The sequence below is a fragment of the Sinohyriopsis cumingii genome, chromosome 3 (genome assembly GCF_028554795.1).
Source record: "Sinohyriopsis cumingii isolate HCF-2022 chromosome 3, ASM2855479v2, whole genome shotgun sequence".
NCBI classification, from domain to species: domain Eukaryota; kingdom Metazoa; phylum Mollusca; class Bivalvia; order Unionida; family Unionidae; genus Sinohyriopsis; species Sinohyriopsis cumingii.
The window spans coordinates 37,820,643-37,843,453 of record NC_142963.1 but is presented as its reverse complement, the minus strand read 5'-3'; the positions used below and the strand labels follow the sequence as shown (position 1 = coordinate 37,843,453).

Sequence of the window (22,811 nt, the reverse complement as noted above, 5' to 3'; positions counted from 1 at the left end):
CCATCCCATGTGAACTGAAGATAGAACATACAACTCACTGTAAGTGCAGAAGCTAAAGCTATCAGGAAACAGGTTTTGTATGATAACAGCTTTAGTGATATTTCTCCAAGCTGAGACACATTTGGACCCAGGAGAGATTCCATTTTGGAAACAGGGTGTGAGATTTGGATCTATTCATCATCAAAACTGTCTCTCTCCTTGAGCACTTACCAATTTTCTTTTACACTGTCCAGTTATGCCACCATTGCCATAATGGATATTGACTAGAACAGGGTGAAAATGCAATCCATAATTTTTCTGAAGATCAAGGGGCTGATATTTAGACCAAACAGGACTCAAAATTGGTAAACTTTGTCACAGGAAGCAAACAGAAAAAACTCTAGTGGTGCCAGGTGTATAAGGGAATGAAAGTTGTTGTTGTTGTTCTAGGGTTTAACGCCATTTTTCAGCACAAGATAGGCTATACATGGCGGCCAGTATAACTGGTGGAGGAAGAACCCTGGGAAACCCAGGGAAGAACCACCGACCCACGAGAGGAAATGAAAGTAGGTATCTATGTGATCAAGAATAATTGCATACTTGTCCCTTTGGATGGGGAGTGGGATAGACCACGCCATCTCCATCTTGAACCTAGAGAGAAGAATAAATTCATCAAGGCAACTCAGGTCTATGATTGGTCTTAACCTGCCACTGGTCTATTTGATAAGGCACAGCCATGAATAGTACGCTAGAGATTGCTGTTTTTGTATAATCTCCACCACCAAAATGTCAATGTGTGACTGTATTTCCTACTGAATAATATGGTCCTTCTCCTGATCTGACAGCACGTTATCTGGATAGAAGAGAAGGGGTTTAAATAAATTAAATGCATCACCCCTCTGAAATGATTTGGGTCATCCAATGGTTTTGTGGAAATAGGTTCATCCAAAGTGATCAGAACTGCAGGAGCCCACCTGTAGGCTGTTTACAGGCAGAAGAGGTGTCAAGTCCTTGGGCAGAAAAAGTGTTCAGAGAAACTTGGTTAAAAATGACTGTACTTCCGTTTAGACCAACATGTTAATCCCTACCAGCTGTAGAGTCTGTAATTGGTATATCCAATAAAGTTCTCTATCTTTCCTATAAATAGTGCAACTGGAGAGCTCTGGATCATATTACAAAATTTATATTATCTGATATTTAATACAAGCTATGTTGTGGTCAGATAAATTAAAATGCTTAGGCATCAGGGAATTTATATAATTACGGATATCCCTCAAGCGCTCTTTTATTCTCACTTGGAATTCCTTTTTAGTTTCACCTACATATTGTTTCCACACATTTTGTGCAGGTGAGTAAATAGATGAAGTCATGTCTGTGGGTGAATGTCAGGCTGGTTAGTTTCTCTGAGGCTTCTTGAAGAATGGTGTTTTTAACACTGACAAAATCGGGAGAATTAGATAATCTTGGGTGTAGATTAATTTCTAATCCTTGAGCAATTTTCACTTTGAGGCCACACTCTTGGAGGTAGTCAGACACCTTTTAACTTCACTTATTTGGAAAGAAGTATTCTCACCTCTTTGTAAAGCTGAACTGATTGGGATGGTATTAGCAAACACTTCACTTCTGGGCATTTTGTAAGTGGTTTTTAGGGACGAGGTTGACTAAGACACAACAGCAGATGGGAGGGTTCGCTTCCACATCCAAGCTGTCATTATCTTCCTAAAATCAAAACCATAACCTAAGTGTTTACACCAAATGGCCAGACATTAAAACAAACAGACAAAAAGATGATGTTATCAAGTTCATTATTCAAATGCACAACATATTCATTTTTCCCACTGTCAAAAGCACTACAAAAGTAGCACACATACCCCAGCTGGACCTTTGTCAAATGTCTTGCGATAGCGAGGAAACTGTGCTGAGTGAGTGAAGGAGCTGCCACCGGGAGTGCTTGTCCGGTTTGGAGAATTCAGATCTCTAATATCTCTCTTAGTCACACTGCTACTTCGACTTGGGTCATCAAGGATGCTTGAGTTTGGTGGAGTCCTATAGCAGAAGACATAAAACCAAATTGACTGATATAAAATGCATATCCATCTATGACTAACACAGACCCAGATCTTCAATCACCATCAGAGCTGGGTCTATCCCAAATTTGTTTCAAAACAGAAGTTGAATGAAAACACTCTGATCTGTATTGGACCATGCAGTTACACATCTAGGCCAATGAAGAATGCAGTTTACTGCATGTTTAACCCAGAAAAAATTATATTCTAGCCTTTCTAATCCATCCTTTTGCATCAAAAAATGTATCATAAACTCAAATGTCAAATTATCAGATCGTATTTAAGTTAAACTTAGCATATTAAAAACTGAGGTCAGATTAATAAAACCACACTTATCAAGAGACAAAAATATTAAATCATGGTGGTACACATTAAAAAATTGGCCATTTATCACTTAGAATTTTGAGTACTCTAGAGATGACAGATTGAGAGAGATTGAGAGATAAGATCCAACATAAACTGTGCTCTTAGACCAGGGCTAAAATAATACTTGGTCAGGGCAACCATGTACTGGATACAGGTAGTCCAGTGAGTTGCTCTAGAGATGACAGACTGAGAGATAAGATCCAACATAAACTGTGCTCTTAGACCAGGGCTAAAATAATAATTGGTCAGGGCAACCATATACTGGATAAAGGTAGTTGCTAATTATCAAGACTACATTCATATAAAACATGGTGACAGAAAGGTAAATTTTTTTGTCTTATTATTAATGTCTTATAAAAATTTTGTAACAAGCATCTGGATTGGTTAAAATGAGATTATGATGCAAAGAACTAGTATTAGTTCATAACACAGGAAAGGAACTACTTGTGAAGTCATGTGCCCTTCATGTGAAATTTGAAAAAATTTGTAAATCAGTATCAGAATAAATTTATGTTATTTACATCAGGAGATTCATTACTGTTTTTGTAACTAATTGAAATTACAACAATTGATCCAAGTGGTTTGATGCCATTTTTCTGCACATGATAAGCTATAGATGGTGGCCAGTATATCTGGTGACAGAAGAACACTGGAAGACCCTGGGAAGAATCACTTATCACAGGAAGCTACTGGCAAGCTTTCTCACATACCCATGTTCTCACATACCCAAGACACATGCAGATAGAGGTGAGATTGAGTGATCTGTAAATGTGAGTGTCTTGGACCACTCAGTCACTTGAGGACCCAACAAAAACTGAACTTTGTATTTTACATATGAAACTTCAAAATCAACACATCACAATTAAAAATCACTACACATTTTGCAAGAATGACTTTTGCTTTGGTATGTCCATTCATGTGGTATGTGATAAATTCTTCAAATATGACTTCATCACTATTGTAAAATTTGAAGTTCAATAATGACATAAAGACAATCGGAATTCTAAAACAGTTTCATATTACAGTACATTATCTGGGCTACCTAATTAAGGCTGGGCTACCTAATTAAGACTGGGTTACCTAATTAAGGCTGGGCTACCTAATTAAGGCTGGGTTACCTAATTAAGGCTGGGCTATCTAATTAAGGCTGGGCTACCTAATTAAGGCTAGACTTCCTAATTAAGGCTGGACTACCAGGTTTCTTTCCTGGTGACCTACCAGATTACCATCTGAGTCTGAAAATTGTGAAATTATTAATCATGGATCAAATAAACATAAAAAATGGAGACTGTTATAATTTATTTTCTTTACAGACAGGTGTTATCTTTCCCCTCATTTATGGAAAATATAATGAAGGAACTAATTGATTGTACTTTTGACTATTAATTTACTCATGCATTACCATAAATCAGTATTAAGAACATGAATGTTGTGTACTTAAATAAAATCATTGTCACAAAATATATGGGCTGTTCGATTTATACATAAGTGATCCAGGAAAGGCAATTTTTTAAAATATATTCAAAGGTACTCTGGCTATTTAAAGAGTTCAAATGAAAATTATTTAAAAATCAAAATTGAATCTACGAGCAGCTTCTCCATGTTAAAATGCTGTTTCTGTGTCCCAAAGATGTTTTACTGGAACAAGCCTTATCAGGACAGACTGCAGAAAATAAAGCACAAAAAAACGGTAGTGAAAATCTCTATTTTTGATTAGATAATTGAATAATTTGAATGACACATGGATTCACTGTCTAGCAGTCATACTCAAACAAGCCTAAATTTGAATGAAGTCTACTGGTAGAATAATGAGTAAAAGAGCTCTTAATCTGATGCCATTCTGACAGATTTCACTTAAAAACAATTAAGTACCATATATGCTCACAAGTGAAATTGCAAATAACAATGATCCTTATCTGCCATTGCATAAAGCACCAGCAGATCACAGTCTTTTTTGTTTGTTCTAGATTTTACTCTTAACAAACTTTACGGCCCCAGATCTGCGGGTGATTATGCGATAGCATATCTGGGTCTCTACAGTTTTCAGATGGACTAAAAGTATAATCAAGTAAATCAAACTGGAAGAGATGTCAGGGATAGTAAGTGACTTTCACATTTCTAACAAGGGACTTGGTAGCAATGCCTTGATTAGATTTTACTGATGTCTTACCCCAAAAGGACTCTGTTGGAAGGACTAGAAGGTGCTGACTGGGAACTATCAGTATTCTTAATCATTAATTTTGGTTTGGCACTAGTGGTAGCCTGAAAAATAAGTAATGAACAAATTTCAACTCTTACCCATGAAACAAATAAATTGAAAAAACAGATCCTTTTAAAATTAAATTGGATGAAGTTGTAAATAATAGATACAACAAATGCATCGAATGAAATATAATAGTATCATTTCATAACCTTTTTTCAAAAGAATTATTACTTACCCAAAATACTGATTCCTTTTCAAGAGTTAGTTAGCTCAATCTATTTTAGGAACATCTGCTACCATATACTGGATTCCACAAACATATTTAGAAAGATGGTCCATTGCCAGTATAATTAACTTAATAATAATAATAATAATAATAATAATAATAATAATAATAATAATAATATTAATAATAATAATAATAATTTAAATACTGTAATCTAGCTCTTTAACTGACTGCTGAAAATTTTGGTTGAAAAAATTTCCACTTGCCCACTAGACAAAAAAAAATACTACTTGCCCAGCAGCAACAAAACTGGCTTGCCCAGCAAAACAAATTATCTCCAAATATAATGGTTTTCTTCCATTTAATAAGAATACAAAAAAGTGTATTTTTATTCAAGATAATGTAAAATAGATACAAAAAGATACAAAATAAATGTACATTTCATGTATTTCGACAGTTCTAAATGACAAAAGATATTCTCAATGAACTGCTTTTTTTTCTATGACCAATGTCTGGAGCACATTCTTAAGACCTCAGTTTAAGAGAAAAATGACAAACAGGTTTTAAATCTGTTATGGATATCTGTACTATTTATTAATTTATAATATAGATTTATTTAAGTCATTTTGGTTCATAACAGTTATATTTCTATTATTTAATGCAATGGCTGACTTGTGTTATAGTAAAAGTACATATACATGTAAAATTCCATTCATAAATCAAGACTGATTGGCAAGGTCAAGACTAGAACTATTTCAATCAAAGTACGCCATGCATTAGTTTGAATGGAGGTCACAAAAACATCACATGATACTAGGTGTACATTTGTCCTGTAGAGATATCAAGCATGCCCTAGTTGTTGATTGGTTCAATAATTAGAGAAGATCAGAACATGACTGTCAAGTATTTCACAATATAATGCTTTAAATGTTTGAGAATATTTCTGTGATTCAAGCTGATTTGATTTGGTACATACAGAGGGACTATATAAGACAGCTAAAGCACCATGTTATGATTCTTCACTTATATGCCAGTTTTGTAAGAGAGAGGAGATCATGATTTATTATAATTTGTTCATACAATTAGCGGAGTGGAATTTTTTTAATTCTAAAACAGACAGTACCTGACATATTATGTGGAGTTATTCAAGGACTTGAATTTTTTTAAAAATCTGACAGATTATGTGAAACATTCAAGGACTCTGTGATTTTATATTCTTGTCAAATTTACCTTGAGGTAAAAACAATTTGATTCAGAACTAATTCTTCAGTGGTTCTAGCACATTAGAACCTTCATTTAGAATACCTCTGGATAGTTTCTAAATTAATGTGAAATTCTCAGTACAACTTAGGATAATATTCTAGGAATTCATACAATGTAAGTTATTTTGAATTCATTCACTTTGTTTTATTTTATACAATTACAAGTACAAAAACTGTATAATGTTCAATTATGAAACAAGTAAATAAGCAAACTTTCTGTTCTGACAATTGTCACAAATGCTTTTCTTGTGCACTGATAATGCATTCCTAAGAAAATATATAAACACTCACACAAGCATGGGTACACACCCCATACATAACATCGAGATGTTGAGCATCTAGTCTTTTTTTTTAAAGGAGCAGCATACTTGGGGATAAATATAATTTACACCAGATTTCTGGCTGGCCATCAGTATATTAACTTATTGTTTAATCTGAAATAATGCAGTAATCATTGTCTGTGCCCATTAGAGTTTGTTAAGCCATATATTAGTTGTAGTTATACATAGATCTTATGAAAAATGCCATAAGTGAATAAAATCTTTTTCAATTCAATCTACATAAGACACATGCCACAGCTTTATTACTTATGGACCCGACATTTTATCTTTGGGGGAGGGGGGAGGGGCTGAGTTCGGTTGGGGGTCAAGATTTTTTTGAGAAGAAAAAAATGTCAAATCTCAGACAGCTTCTTTAAACATCTTGCCCTCTGATTATATAGCACAAAAAACCCCTATTATATCCATTATATAGCACAAAAAAAACCTATTATATCCATTATATAGCACAAAAAAACCCTATTATATCCATTATATAGCACAAAAAAACCCTATTATATCCATTGTGTAGCACAAAAAGACCCTATTATATCCATTATGTAGCACAAAAAAACCTATTATATCCATTATGTAGCACACAAAAAAAACCTATTATATCCATTATGTAGCACAAAAAACCCTATTATATCCATTATATAGCACAAAAAAACCCTATTATATCCATTATATAGCACAGAAAAACCCTATTATATCCATTATATAGCACAAAAAAAAACCTATTATATCCATTACGTAGCACAAAAAAAACCTATTATATCCATTATACAGCACAAAAAAACCCTATTATATCCATTATATAGCACAAAAAAAACTATTATATCCATTATGTAGCACAAAAAAAAAACTATTATATCCATTATATAGCACAAAAAAACCCTATTATATCCATTACGTAGCACAAAAAAACCCTATTATATCCATTATATAGCACAAAAAAAAAACCTATTATATCCATTATGTAGCACAAAAAAAACCTATTATATCCATTACGTAGCACAAAAAAATCCTATTATATCCATTATGTAGCACAAAAAAAACCTATTATATCCATTATGTAGCACAAAAAAACCTATTATATCCATTATATAGCACAAAAAAACCTATTATATCCATTACGTAGCACAAAAAAAACCTATTATATCCATTACGTAGCACAAAAAAAACCCTATTATATCCATTACGTAGCACACAAAAAAACCTATTATATCCATTAGATAGCACAAAAAACCCTATTATATCCATTACGTAGCACACAAAAATCCTATTATATCCATTATATAGCACAAAAAAACCCTATTATATCCATTATATAGCATAAAAAAACCTATTATATCCATTATATAGCACAAAAAAACCCTATTATATCCATTACATAGCACAAAAAAAACCTATTATATCCATTACGTAGCACAAAAAAAAAACTATTATATCCATTATATAGCACAAAAACCCCTATTATATCCATTACGTAGCACAAAAAAATCCTATTATATTCATTATATAGCACAAAAAAAACCTATTATATCCATTATATAACACAAAAAAACCCTATTATATCCATTACGTAGCACAAAAAAAAACCTATTATATCCATTACGTAGCACAAAAAAAAACCTATTATATCCATTATATAGCACAAAAAACCCTATTATATCCATTACGTAGCACAAAAAAAACCTATTATATCCATTACGTAGCACAAAAAAAAACCTATTATATCCATTATATAGCACAAAAAACCCTATTATATCCATTACGTAGCACAAAAAAACCCTATTATATCCATTACATAGCACAAAAAGACCCTATTATACCCATTATGTAGCACAAAGAAACCCTATTATATCCATTATGTAGCACAAAAAACCCTATTATATCCATTATATAGCACAAAAAAACCCTATTATATCCATTATGTAGCACAAAAATACCCTATTATATCCATTATATAGCACAAAAAAACCCTATTATATCCATTATATAGCACAGAAAAAACCCTATTATATCCATTACGTTATGAATATTATTGGGGGGATGGAGTTACTCAGTTGGCAGAGTGTAAGATTCGTAATTGAAGGGTCAAAGGTTCCATAAATTCCAATGCCACTTCCTCTGTTGATATAGCCATTAGCATCCTTAAAGTACCATTAACACACAAATACACACACACACCACTGGCATTTTTTGAAAAAAAAATAGTGTCAGCATCAAGTTGAAATTGCAGTATTTTGAAATAAAATACTTCCCAAGTTATTTTAAATTACGAATTCAAACCTTTAGATAGAAAATAGTTTAAGTTATTCATCAGAAATATGTAACAAACAGATAGAATGATTCACAGATAAAAAATAAATAGAAAATTATTTATATTTAAATGGGAAAAAAAAGAAAATATAATTTTAAAAAACTAAAAAAGGGTATCGTTGAACTTGCACAGCCGCTCAACATCACTAAATACAAAACTGTTTTACCTTTCCACCAAGAGCCTGGATATAAGAAACTGTTGATAATTTACTACATATAAACAATACTGTGTATAAACAACAATGTGGCCTTGTCAGATTCCTTAGGGTAATAGATACATCCAAAACTATGATTATTTGCCTTTGGTTTTGTGATTTTAATATAAATAAAACAACATATTTTGTACATTCACTGTAAATGAGTAAACACAAATCATGCAATAATCCCTTTCTTCAAAAAATATTTCTTGAAAAATTGCTGTAATCAATTATTAGTCTGTGTTACAATGTATCAGTAGTCTACTGGCTACTTATTAACTTAAAGCATTGTACTAAAGTAATTCACTGCATTTAAGCAAATGAGCATTAATACTAATGAATAATGCATTTTTAATGGATACAGTGTTGATTTCATAACCTTAATGTATCGGTGTGATTTATATGTTTGTTCATATCAAAAGAGTATAATATTGATAATAACTGCAACTTCATGTGATTAAGATAATGAAACAATACAAGGGATTTTATATCTTACCATAATTTTCTTTTTTACAGACCATTTTAGTCAAAAATAGCATTATTGGCAGCTTCTTTTTTATGGCTGTCAACAACATTATTCAATATGCCTCTGTTATGACTCTACAGTTATAAAATAAGTAACAGAGAGAAGTAAAATAAAGAAATTTTGTAAAACTTAAATAATTTAACCATCAAAGTCATAAAGTGAAAATTTAAGAGAAACTTACAGTATTATGAATTTAAATCCAAAATAATCCTGAAAAGTTCTATTCAAGTAAAAAAGAAGCAAATATTCCAAATGAATTTCAGATCTTCAAAATCTACATCACTCCCTCGATAACTCGTGCCCTGATAACACGCGAATAATTTTTTTAATTGAAACTTGTGTTCTAGTTCTATATTTTAGTGTAATCATCATAAATGCAATGTATCCTCTTATAATTCAACACGAAATGTTCAATCTACTTTAACAACTATGTCTGCAAGCATTTCTCTGAGATCCTAATTAGGTGCCCATCATGTTTTGATACTGGACTGGCAAAAGCATTTGTTGTATTGTTGCACTAACTAAAAAGCGGGCCTCCTTTTCCATTATCACGTTAATTATGTCTTTTGAATCGAATAAAGCAGGTGGAATAAAAAAAAAGTTAAAAGGCATGCAAATCCTACATGCTTAACAACCTGCAACCCCAATCATATGTCGGCTAACTCATTTCAGCTGATCAATCAAACACTGTTATAAATGTTACTGTGCATATAATCTAATTAAACTACCTTAAATTAACCTATTCAATCATAGCTCTGATTAAAGATAGCAAGGCAATCAAGTGAAATGAGTACTTCGTAAAATAAAGAGCTCTGTTTCACAGATATGGTCTATTGTGGGGAAAACAAGTTTCAAAGAATTCCTGAATTACCATGAAGAGATATCCTCAAGGATGATAAGAAGTTTCACTATTACTTGCAATGAAATCACAGCATCAACATTTTACTAATTGAACAATTCAAAAAACAGTTTTTGAAGTAAATAATTGTCTCATGAAATAAATGTTGTGTGTTTTTTATAAAAAGGAATCTTGTTTGGTTGTGTATCAACAGTTAGTTTGGTTCCCTGGTTCGTAGTTTTTTTGTTTTGCAAAATAGTATTTAACATCACTCCAGGAACCAGACAGGTAAACAAAACAAAATGATGTGACATAATACACTAATGTTTTCACGTACCATGTTGGTTGTTGAAACCAGTTGGAATCATGTTATCGATCTTTCAGATGTCAGATGTTTTGAAAATAAATTTAATTTATAGTGAATAACGAACAACTTCATCAGAAAAGCACTTTATCGACAATTATTCTTGATGCAATTATAAAATGAGGATTTAGTAATTAAACTGCCCAGTTCCCCACCCCCTCCAACCCCACAATTCTCTGGACGTCTAGCAGATATTCTTTAGGTCCCTCAGTAACTCATGCCCTGGCTTATAGTGCAGTCTGAGTTTTTGGACCCCAATGTGTGCAAGTTATTGAGGGAAAGGTGTACTTGTTTGCTATGAGTCCTGATGTATCACTATGGCTTTGTCCAGAACTCCTCTGATTAATTCACAATAGTCCCACAATAATATTTTAGTCAATGAGCACTTTTTAATTCCAATGAATAATCCTAACAAATGTCTCCTCTCAAATTATCTAAACACAACATTAAATACATCTGCAGACTGTCATTAACAAAAGAACATAAATTGGAATCCAAAATAGGAATGAATCCAAGGAATGAATTATTTGCTCATTTCTCTTCTTTAATGCACCTCCAAGAGTCTGTTATGATAATGACACAATATACCCACTTGACAGACCTTATTACTGAATCTAATATTTCACACATTACCTATTCACATGGCCTACATTACAATACTCAACCACCTGACTTTAACTAGCCAACCATAAATAACTGCAAACTCAAAAACATGTTTATTATTAGAAACCTAACATTGATTTATATCTATGCAATCTTCAGGAACTCTTAGTATCATAAAATAGAATCTAAACCTTTGTACAAAAGTAACTACGCAATGTCTTTTGTATATAGATAATGACTACAATTTTGTCATGAAATATTTGTAACACCTCTTCTGTATTTAGCTGCTCTCATCCAAAAGTATCCGGATTATGATTTGAGCTAAAGAATGTCTCAAAACGTAACCAAAAACAGAAAGAGAAAAATATACATTCTCCCATACAAACAGGAATTAACAACTAAACATCAATTTTGTTTAAAGAAACAAAAATGGTATTTAGTGTTAGTATGAAAAAGACCTATATAACGACTGACATGACATATTATATAAGAAACATGTTTTGTCCTCATTCAGTGCCAATGAGAACATGTATAAAATGTGCATGTGTTAGTTTAAAAAAGTATCTTCCAGTCCCCAAAAAAAATCAAATGTGTTCTCAAATGCACTGTTAGTTTTTGAGGGCTTCAAAGAGGCAGAGATCTGCAAAAATTGGAGTTTTTTGATTGAACACAGGCCTATTTAGGAACAAAATTAACTGTTAATTTTACAGTTTCGTTATATCATGTCTAGTGACTGAGTGGTCTAAAGTGCTCACCGTTATGGATCACTACCATCTCACCTCTGTCTGCATGGGTTCGTGTCTTGTGTTCAGCCAATGTGGTATGTGAGAAAGCTTGCCAGTAGCTTCTTGTGGGTCGGTGGTTCTTTCCGAGGTTTTCCCGGGTTCTTCCTCCACCATTTATACTGGCCACCATGTATAGCCTATCCTGGCTGAAAAATGGTGTTAAACCCTACAACAACAACAACAAGATGTAATGGATATGGCATAACCATTCAATTTATCCCTAATCTGGGAAATAAAATCAGCTTTTAATGAACCTTGTGTAAATAAGTCTACCTAATTAAAACATTATCTAGTTTTCTTTAACTTAATTTACATTTTCACTATCTGTATCTTTGTGATATAATTTGTCTAATTAATATACCACATTTGTTTACCTGAGGCAGGTGACAGCTCCCATAACTGTTTTGTCCTGTATCACAGATAAACTCTTTCTAAACTCCAAAGGTAACATGTACACAGACCATTCATTTTTAAGATATATAGAATGAATAATGTTGCACTGTATGGTAATACACATGTCATTGAAATTATTCGTGTGTGAAATGAATTCGGTAACTTTAGCTACATTATGACAGGCTTACACACAAATATCATCAAAATTATTCATGTGTGAAATGAATTCGGTAACTTTAGCTACATTATGACAGGCTTACATACAAATGTCATTGAAATTATTCATGTGTGAAATGAATTCGGTAACTTTAGCTACATTATGACAGGCTTACATTCAAATGTCATTGAAATTATTCATGTGTGAAATGAATTCAGTAACTTTAGCTACATTATGACAGGCTTACGTACAAATTCACCAAGCTGCAGTCTCAGATTACATTCTGATGCTGAGCTGAACGAAATATAACAGCACTGTCATGGTCTTGGCATGCATCCTGTTTTCATATTTCAAGTGAATTCTGTAACCCAGCTATCGTTTTCATTTGATAGTGTCATATTCCTTTTGTAGAGTTCTTATTTCCCTGACTGTGTTTGGTTTTTAGCCTTTGGTGGCTTCCTGGCATCCAAAGAACTCCACATGGGGATCGGAAGTAGCATGTGTGGCATCCAACATTGCATAGACACTGAAGAGTCTTTGTGCTACAAGCATCAAGTGTACGTAGATTAAACACAAGTTATTTCATCTTCTCATATTACCCAGATTCACAAGTATTTTTTACTCTATTTATAATTTCTTTTTAGCAGCATTAAAAATATAAAATATATAGATTAAATTAACTCGATATGCCTGAAACTCCAGCTGGTCAACTGGACTGGCACCGGCAGGCTGGCAACAATTTCACATGTTGCATATGACAAACATTATTTGTCTCACTACCAGTATCTGCTTATGAAGCAAATACCTGCAAACTTTAAAAACCTACCTTTAACTTGACTGTGTTGACAACATTTTTAGCCAGATTGGCAACATCTGGGTGTGAATCCATAGCCAGCTGTAGTAAAGCCTTCCAAACATTGAGGTACACATTATTGAAAGTTATGACCTGCAAATTGGTTATAGCATTACTAGAGGATGCACGCTTCATGCGATCCATTGAAAATGATCCCTCTAAGCTTGAAGTGCTATCTGTTGATCCACCAGAGCTACCATACAGATTGGGCTGAGTTGCAGCTGAAAAATGTATATTTTAAAAAATCACAGTATTTTTAAAAGCACAATTTGTTGATAAATTCTGAAAAGAAACTGAATTCGCGAATATAAAAGTTATGGTAAAGACGATAGTAACATATAGTATGGTAGAACTTGAGAAAACCAGCAATGTAATGGTATTGAATAATATCTTCTAATTAAACCAGCACTACCAATAAAGCAATGCATAGATCAACACATTCAAGGATCCAAAAGAATTCCCAACTGGGACTAATTCATCCCAAAGATTTACTAATTGGACTAATACCTCAAGACAGTGTTCCACTTTATACATTTAATTACTAACTGAAATCTTAAAAAAGTCATGATAGGCTACATGCAGTAAATTGCTGTAACATTGTGAAAATATAACGATTTAGTTTGTTTTTTCTGATGAAGATAACACACCTAGAAGGTGCATATAAAGAGCTTAATATCTTTATCAGAACCATATCCATCCACAAAGATAAAAGCTTTCGTAAAGTTCTTGGATACTGTTCAGATGTTCACAATTTTTAAAACATAAAAAGATGCATCTTGTGATAAAATTCCTATAACCATAACTTCTCTGAAAGTTACTATGTCATGTACACTATATATATATATATATATATATATATATATATATATATATATATATATATATATATATATATATATACCTAGTATCCATTCACTAAAATCACTGTCTAATTAATTGTCAGTAAAATGGAAACAAGAAGCCAGCTGTGGTCTGCATGTCGAACCCATGCATCCACCCACACGCTATAATCCACATCTGAAGAGGGTTGGATAAATATGTATTGCAATGAAAACGGAAAACAGTTTAACAATGAGGTCAATGTAGATGGATGAATGACAGATAAATACACTGACCTGCACAATGATGCCAAAGTGATCACTACATCAAGCTTCTACCATGGCGGGTTTTACGGAATTATGCACAATGACAGGTGAATTTTTCTCATGAATTATATCACATACATAGTTTGCCTTGTTAAATAATGTATAGCAGGTGAGTTATTTCTATCGTGGAGATATCTGACTGATTTTGCAGTCACATATTGAGATCATGAAAATAAATCTCATCAAATTCAATATCCGTCGAAATAAATAAGGAACTATTTTTGTAAACGTTCTGTGATGACAAAAAATTGTCATCATCCTCTATTTTCTTCAACAAGAAGATATGTCATTGTTCTCTGCTTTCTTTACAATAAGTACAGATGGTGTCCAATGTAAATGCTTCTTTTTTTCCCAGAGGGTAGCTATTCTTAGATCCCAGAGTCAACCAATCTTTGTTCCCCTGGAACAGCCAATCTTTGTTCCCCTGGGACAGCCAATCTTTGAGCCTGATACATAAACTAATAAAACAACATAAAATTACTTCCTTTCCAATAATCAGGAATACTAATTGCTACCACTGATTCTATGAGTATCAGTTTAACTACCCAGCAACCTATAGCTATTAAGAACAGTTTTGTCATGTGTATTGATGGGAAATTGTGGCAATTAAAAACTGTAATAGAAAGAGCTGCGAGTGCTATTGTTTCTAGTCATAGACTGCAACAATAAACCTGCTGTATAGTAATTCAGACCGATATGACCTCTAGTGAATAAGTGATACCTGATGAAACACCATTTCTGTATTGTAAATCAAGCATGCAACATTCACATAAAGTGGAGATCCAACTGTTTCTAACCACTTCACTCACATTTTTTTAATGTTTCATACCACTTCATTGACTTTTCCTACAAAACCTTACACATAATTTAAATATCACCAATTAAACTACTATGCATCTATATAAATCCTAGGATATCAACTGGGTAGCTAACTTTCTGTATGCTATTCAAGATGGGGTTGTATCTTACCACTGAATTCAGTACCACCATATTATGACTTGCTTGTACACATTGGAATACATGCGACGTGTATTTTCATCCTCAAAACAAGTCATAACATGACAAAATTTATGAGAAAATCAACACAAAGTTATTTAAAAAACAGACAAGTCAATAAATCTACCAAATTTTTCCAAGTTCTAGTGTCAATAAATTAACAAAATTATATAAATATTTTCAGTTCAAAGGCTGTCTTTTGCATTTTGCAATTTGGGATGGGGATATTGTAGCTTGTATAATTATGAAAATACATACACTGTATTGCTTTATTATTACATCCCTCATTCAGGTGTGTATCCATTCTGGTTAAATGTAAACCATGCTGAATATCAGCACATAAAATTGTTTGTAAGAAACTAATGAAACACTTCTTATACAATTCTGTGCATTCCTACTGTGAACAGGCACCTGTTATAGGTCTACATTGTCTTTTATCCTGATTTCCTGTGTGCAATATAGCGATGAAGAAATTCAATCAAAAGATGTGCTCTGCAGAAGCTCGATACATCTGAACGAAGATTGTGAACTTTTGATTTTCGATTCTACTTGAAGTTTTAACTAGTCCCAGAAGACTGCCATTAAATATGAGCTTACAACAGGTGTAGTATAGGTTTGCTTTGCACTGCCGATGTAGAGTTCAAATCAAAGTCATATCATGTCTGGCTAGTTCATTTTTAACCTCAAAAAAAGGTCATTTTTTGTTATTTTTATGACTTTTTAAAGCAGAAGGTTTAAACATGATTTCCTTCTGATGTGTACACATGGTGATTTTGTGCCCATCTGTAACAGCTTATGAGTATAGCAAAACTAAAATACCCTGAAAATATAACTATATTGTAAGAAATCTAATTTAACTTACCTCTATTAAAACATTCCTACATTATGTTGTTACAAAAAGTGGTTATTCAACGATCAGAAAGATCAATGAGCAATATCAACAAATATTACTAACACTAGACAACTAGTGATCTAATAATGTACAACGATGCTGACCTACACGAAATACAGATTATGAACATTTATAAAAATAATTTACACTGAAACCTCATTACTGCAGAATACTGTTGTTGCACTGTCCCAGAATTTGTACAAAATAAGAGGAAATAATGAGAATAACATTCCTCTTCTATATTAAGAATGGATTCATTAACAAGGAAGAGAGAGAAAAAAGTATCCAGATTAACAAGGTTATACTGTATATAAAGTGATTAATTAAAAACTAATTTCTAAAAGAATTTAAAATCCTTGAGAGTCTTGAGCAACTGACATCAATAAAATCTGCGCCACTTTGATATCTTTGGGATGAACATGGTGAAAATGAGAAAAATAAATTAAAAATGCTTGGGGAATGGGATCGTTTTGAGATTCTCTACTGTTCATATTGCAAGTTGGCCATTATATCCATCTGTATGATATCCGGCAGGTAGTTACTTTCTGTCAGGCTGGCTACTTTTTCCAATCTATATCCAATCCTGCTACACATAATAAGTGTAGAAAATCTGTTTAAAATCCCTTTCTTTCTGGTGTGGACAAATCATTATTTTTGTGCTTATTTGTAACTTCATCAAATCTTGTGTTTTTTCGAAAAGTGCAATGTAGGGAGCAAAAAAATCTAAAATGAATCAATCAAATCATGTTCCTTAAATTATGACTGACTGAATTAACTGCATGTTGAAAGCAAGATGATTAACTATCAGTATCATGCAAGTTTAATTCAAGATGACTTCAGCATGGCATATTTCTGTAAATCTTTTTCACAGACAGAATTGATAGTGAATTCTGAGACAGATAGAAACTTTTTTTTAAAACATCTGGCCTGCCTGGGAAGTAAATGTTCAAAATTATTTCAAACACTGATTACACATCTATTTTTCATTTCTGTTGTTTGAAATTTTAGTCTACTGTTGCTTAAAAATACAGCTGCTACAAGACTGATCAAGACAAGGTTCTGCATCTATAAATGGATACAAGAAAAAAAATGTAAGGAGATCCTAAACTAGGCAGAAAAATGCCATATGCATGTAAACAAACTAACTGATAGGTGAAATATACACAAAACACATGCATACAAATTAATCAATCAAAAAATGATTGTGAAACAGGGGTCACATACAAAAAAGCAATTAACTATCCAATTCCTACTACTACCATCACCAAACTAATGGATAATAATGACAGGTTTAATTAGGTTCAACATGTAAAAAAAAAAAAGGCTACAATATTACCTCTTGTATTTCTTACCTCGTCTGAATCAAATAATTTTAATTATGTTTGTTTTCTTAAACCTTATATATATATATATATATATATATATATATATATATATATATATATATATATGATTTATATGTTTGTCTTTACTTTAATAAATTTATATGGCCTAGATGCATTCAATAAGAATATAAAATCAAACAATGGGATTTCCTTTTGTCAAGCCTATGTCATATGCACACAAAAAAAGACATACACAAAAGCACAGACACAGATGCCCTGGTGTTCAGTTTCAGCCAAGATGAGTTTGACAAATATATATAAAATAATGTCTAGCTCAAATGCTGAACATCTGACATCTCAGTTTTCATGCTAACTATTATTTCCTCATACATAATGCATACCCAGATTTCAGTGGCTCAAATCTAGGTCTGTCCAAACTCACAAATATGCATGCCCAAATGTCAGAAGATCAATACCTGATCGGTTTGAATCAAGCAGTGGCAATTTAGGCTCCAAGCTGTTCATTTTACTGCTGATTATAAGTAGACAGCAAATACTCTGATCTACCTGTGCATAATTTAAATTCAGACCCAAATATAATCTGTTGGCAGCCAGGTGTACATTATACACTAGGAATCCCTCTCTCTGGAGATCACCCCTGATCAACGGCCATCTTGTTCAACCCCAAAACAGTACTGTCTATATTCACTTACAGGTTGATTCCAACTTCAAACCGCACAAACCAACATTTGCCATTACAATGACAGATCTGGATCTGTGCAGTTTGTTAGGAGTAATTAGTAGAAAAATCAATACAGACCCTGATCCAATGGTGCACTGTGTGATGACAGATCAGGGTCTATATTGTTTGCAGTGTGACTTCACTTATAAGCAAGTAGATATGGTATAATTTTGGTCATTTTGTTCCTAATAAGATCGCAAGGAAGACCACTTTGTGACATGGACATGTTTTAATTGCAGAAGGGATTGTTTTGTGAAAATAGGACCAGTGCATTTGTACAGATGATAACAATATGGCAGTTCTGCAGACAGATTTGACTAAATTAGTGCCCTCTCCATATACAATCTGTTCTTTGTATGAGATTCATTTTACAGATGCCTAAAATGTCAGATTGTCAGGGTTTTTTATTTCAGTCAGCAACAAATATTACGCAGCATGTTATTCACATTTAAATGTTTTAAATCTACATGTTCAAAGTCTTTTGTCTTTAATTACATTTTTAACTTCACCGGCAACCAAAGAATGTTTTTAACATAAGCTAAGACCAAATACTGATAGCAAAGTACATTTTTTATTATTGTATTTCTAAGAGAATACTTTCCTGATCACATTAGGAAATGAACTCTGCTAGGCCTCAAGTCCAGCCCATCCTAGAAAGATGAAAATGTCATCTTTCCCACCTCTATACCATGTAGACAATGGGAAAAATATTTGCTCTTCGTCTACCCCTATCACTGCTAGATGGCACACTACGAACCAGATGTCTATCTGTTTAAGATGAGCAAAGCATCAATGAGAACACTTACATTTTGTGGGGAGGTTTGGGAGAGTTGGATAGTAATATGAATTGGTAAGTACCGGTATTCTCGGAAAAACAGAATTTACTAAAATATTTACAATTTCCCTCAAATGATTCCCCAATAACATTTGATCAGAAGAATAACAAATAGGATCTGGAAATGCATGAACATCCAACCTCTACCAATGGCACCCTTCAAGGACAAAATGGCTGGATCAGTATAGGGAGGATAAACTGCTCTCCTGACATGAAGATAGCAAAACCAACGGTTACATAACTTATCATAACACTACATGAATATGAAAAAAAGATAAAACTCTTCCTTGTTGAGAAAACAAACTGGGCAAAGCCACTGAAAGTACCAAACCCAAGAAGATGAGATTGTGCTGATATTTTGGCCTGTTTATCATCTGGGCTGCATCCACTGGTCTCCACAGATTTAATTCTCATATCTGCCTGAAGCTAAATTATGGAGATAAAAACTTATGGCTGACTGCATATGGCAGCCAATAACTTCTACTATGTCTATTTCTGAATGTGAGGGATGAACAAAACTGCTCTAATCTCAAAGTTGAAATCTTGAGATCTCGGATCTCACATCATCCACAATACTATTTCAGAAGAGTTTATATCCCCTTTCCCTGTCTTCACCAGAAGAAATGGTGAAGCAGAACAGGTGCACCCGCAAACGACAAAGTCTACTCCAATCTCAATTATCCATGCCACATATGTGAGGAAAGTGAATAAAGTTGAGAAGTTGGCCAAAAAAATGTCAGGTGATGTACATCCCAGCCCACTGTGCCCTTGTCTGTACAAAGTGTCAATTTGAAGACTGTACCTGCCAGAGACCACATGACATATACATTGTTTATTCCAAGGAGCATAGTTTTGCAGCCACTGGAACAACAGTATCATTTGTAATGGCCTCATGAAATAGGTGACCTAGGACATTGATGCTGGCTGTCACGCTGAGCAAATCCCACAGGTGAAGGTCTCATGGACTGAAAGGTGGTTCTTTGTAAGAACTGAAGCCCCATCTGTAACTATATTCATGCAAATTCCTACAGAAAATAATACTCTGTTCAAGAAGAAATGTTGGGCTGACATACGATTCTTGCAAGAACTAAAGCTAGCTTTGAAATTTTTGACACTTAGATACAGTAGCCCTGTACTAAGAACAGCCCAGCATGGATCCAGTATTGGGTAAAGACTATGCAAGTGTGATGTGAATCCTATGTCATGGAGCTGCGAAGAGATACAGGCCATTGGATCTCTGTCACCCATTAGGTACAAGAAAAGGTGGCCAAATTCAGTCTTGATGAAACAGAGCCATCGTTTCCTTCTTTGGGGCCAGGATCATTGCACTTACTAGTAACTGTCATTCTTTGTCCGGGTGTCTGGATTTTAACATTGCAACAGATGGTACCAAATGAGATGCGACAAAGAATCCTGTAGCCATTCGTCATTGGTCCCTGACAGCACCGGATGGAGGCAGATATGTAAGGTACTGGACCTACAGAGACCCATAAGGAACTGGGTCCATAATAGCAACTGGGCACAAAGGCAGTGACTGGCGACAGAGTGGCCCTGAACCACTGTGGTACTATACACTATGTCTGTTAACTGTATGTCTCTTCTCAGTGACAGTCTGTGTCTGATATTAGAACAATGATACAATTCTCTCTGGAACTGCTCCAGTGGCCTAAGTGGTTAGAGTATCCACCTTAGATGCCAGAGGTTACAAAGTGGAACCCTGGCCAAACCATACCAAAGACTAAAGGGGCCCTGAGTGGCCGAGTGGTCTAAAGCGCACTTCGTTACGGATCACTGCCATCTCACCTCTGTCTGCGGCGGTTCGAGTCTAAGATTCAGCCAATGTGGGCATGTGAGAAAGCTTGCCAGTAGCTTCTTGTGGGTCGGTGGTTCTTTCCGGGGTTTTCCGGGTTCTTCCTCCACCATTAATACTGGCCGCCATGTATAGCCTATCGTGCTGAAAAATGGCGTTAAACCCCAAAACAACAAACAACAACAACCAAAGACTAAAAATGGTACTAGCAGCTGCCTCACTTGGCGCTCAGCATTAAGAGGTTAGTGTTAGGACGGGTCTGCCTGGTATCAGGATAATGTGATTGGATGTGACATTATGCCACATGTCTGTGGCATGATGCCCTAGTGCTGGACATCACTGTAAAGTGCCACACTGCAAACATCGTAGTGATATGACTCAAACTGTTAAAGATACAATAAAAATCCAAATCAAACACACAAGCCATTCTCTCTGCTTTTATCCACACTGATTCTCGATAACCATGGTTTTGAACTTGTATCAGATTTGCAGGACTGTTTCACCTAAGAGCCCATATTAACTAGGTGATGTGGCAATTGCACTGGAGTGAGCTTGGTGCATTGTGAAACTGTACGAGATGCTGAAGAGCACTGTCAGGCCCATCATTCCATCTTTGGTATCGACCTGGTGCGATCCAATCCGATCATGACAGAACATTTTTGGCACTGTCATCAGCAGTCTAAGCCCCAAGAATGAAAGTATATTGATGTCAAAATGGCATATGAGATACTGATCAACATACACGGGCCATTAACTCAACATAATAGGCAGGACAGGTCCAATAATGATGGGACATGGTCACTGTATCCTCTGTAACCTTGTCAATTCCTTAAGCTGGAGTATCAGATTTGCAGTTGGAGTGGTTTATGGGAGTGGTTTGTAGGATGTGAAACCTACAGAACTGATCCCTACCTGCACTGTGCTAGATGGCATCCAAGGTGTTTACTGATGAGGGCTTTATCATTCCCTTTGTTGCTATGTTTCTATAATGCTCTCCAAGCCTTCTATTTAACCTGACAGTGATATCAGCTGAATGCTGCTTGGTCTTTGATTTGCATATCAACAGATGCTGGAACTCTGGAGCAAGCTGTTGATGGAAGGAGAAGAACAAAACTGTGATGGTAACAAGTGAAAGATTTGCTCGATTGATGCTCAGAAGGTAGAGTCCTCACTTCTCATAGTGAGATCTAGCAAGGATAATGGAGCTTATGAGCATATATCATTATCTCTAGGTGAATGGGGTGACGCCAACGCCTCCTGTGCAATCTGAGACAAAGTTGGAGAAGACGGTCTAAAAGGGTGACCCACCTTGTTCTTAGAACATCCCGATTGGGGCACAGTTACGTCCAAATGACATGGCAAATGGTGGCAAAGGCATGAGAATGCAGTGAATCCATATTGTGTGTACTTGATCAGTAAACTGGGCACAGGGTACATTGAGTGACTTATGGCTGATCCTTGAGAGTGCCTGTAATGTGGAGTAGGCAAACTGGACAAAGAGCTTCTGTCTTTTGGCTTAAATGGTAAGATTGTGATGGTGACCTGTTGCTATCGGAGACATATGGCAGAGTTCAGTTGTGACAGAACAGTCCTATTTTATCCTGTA

General features: G+C 34.4%; 1 protein-coding gene across 2 annotated transcripts in view; it reads right to left on the bottom strand.

Annotated features, from left to right (window-relative positions):
* Window positions 1-22,811, bottom strand: part of LOC149802713 (regulatory-associated protein of mTOR-like) — a 119,231-nt gene that overhangs the window by 34,813 nt on the left and 61,607 nt on the right. For both annotated transcript variants that reach the window (XM_089952122.1, XM_089952123.1), the window contains 3 exons: window positions 13,434-13,681; window positions 4,582-4,673; window positions 1,851-2,025 (listed from right to left, as the gene is read on the bottom strand). In XM_089952122.1, the coding sequence (XP_089808248.1) occupies window positions 1,851-2,025; window positions 4,582-4,673; window positions 13,434-13,681 (515 nt within the window). The remainder of the gene's footprint in view (window positions 1-1,850; window positions 2,026-4,581; window positions 4,674-13,433; window positions 13,682-22,811) is intronic.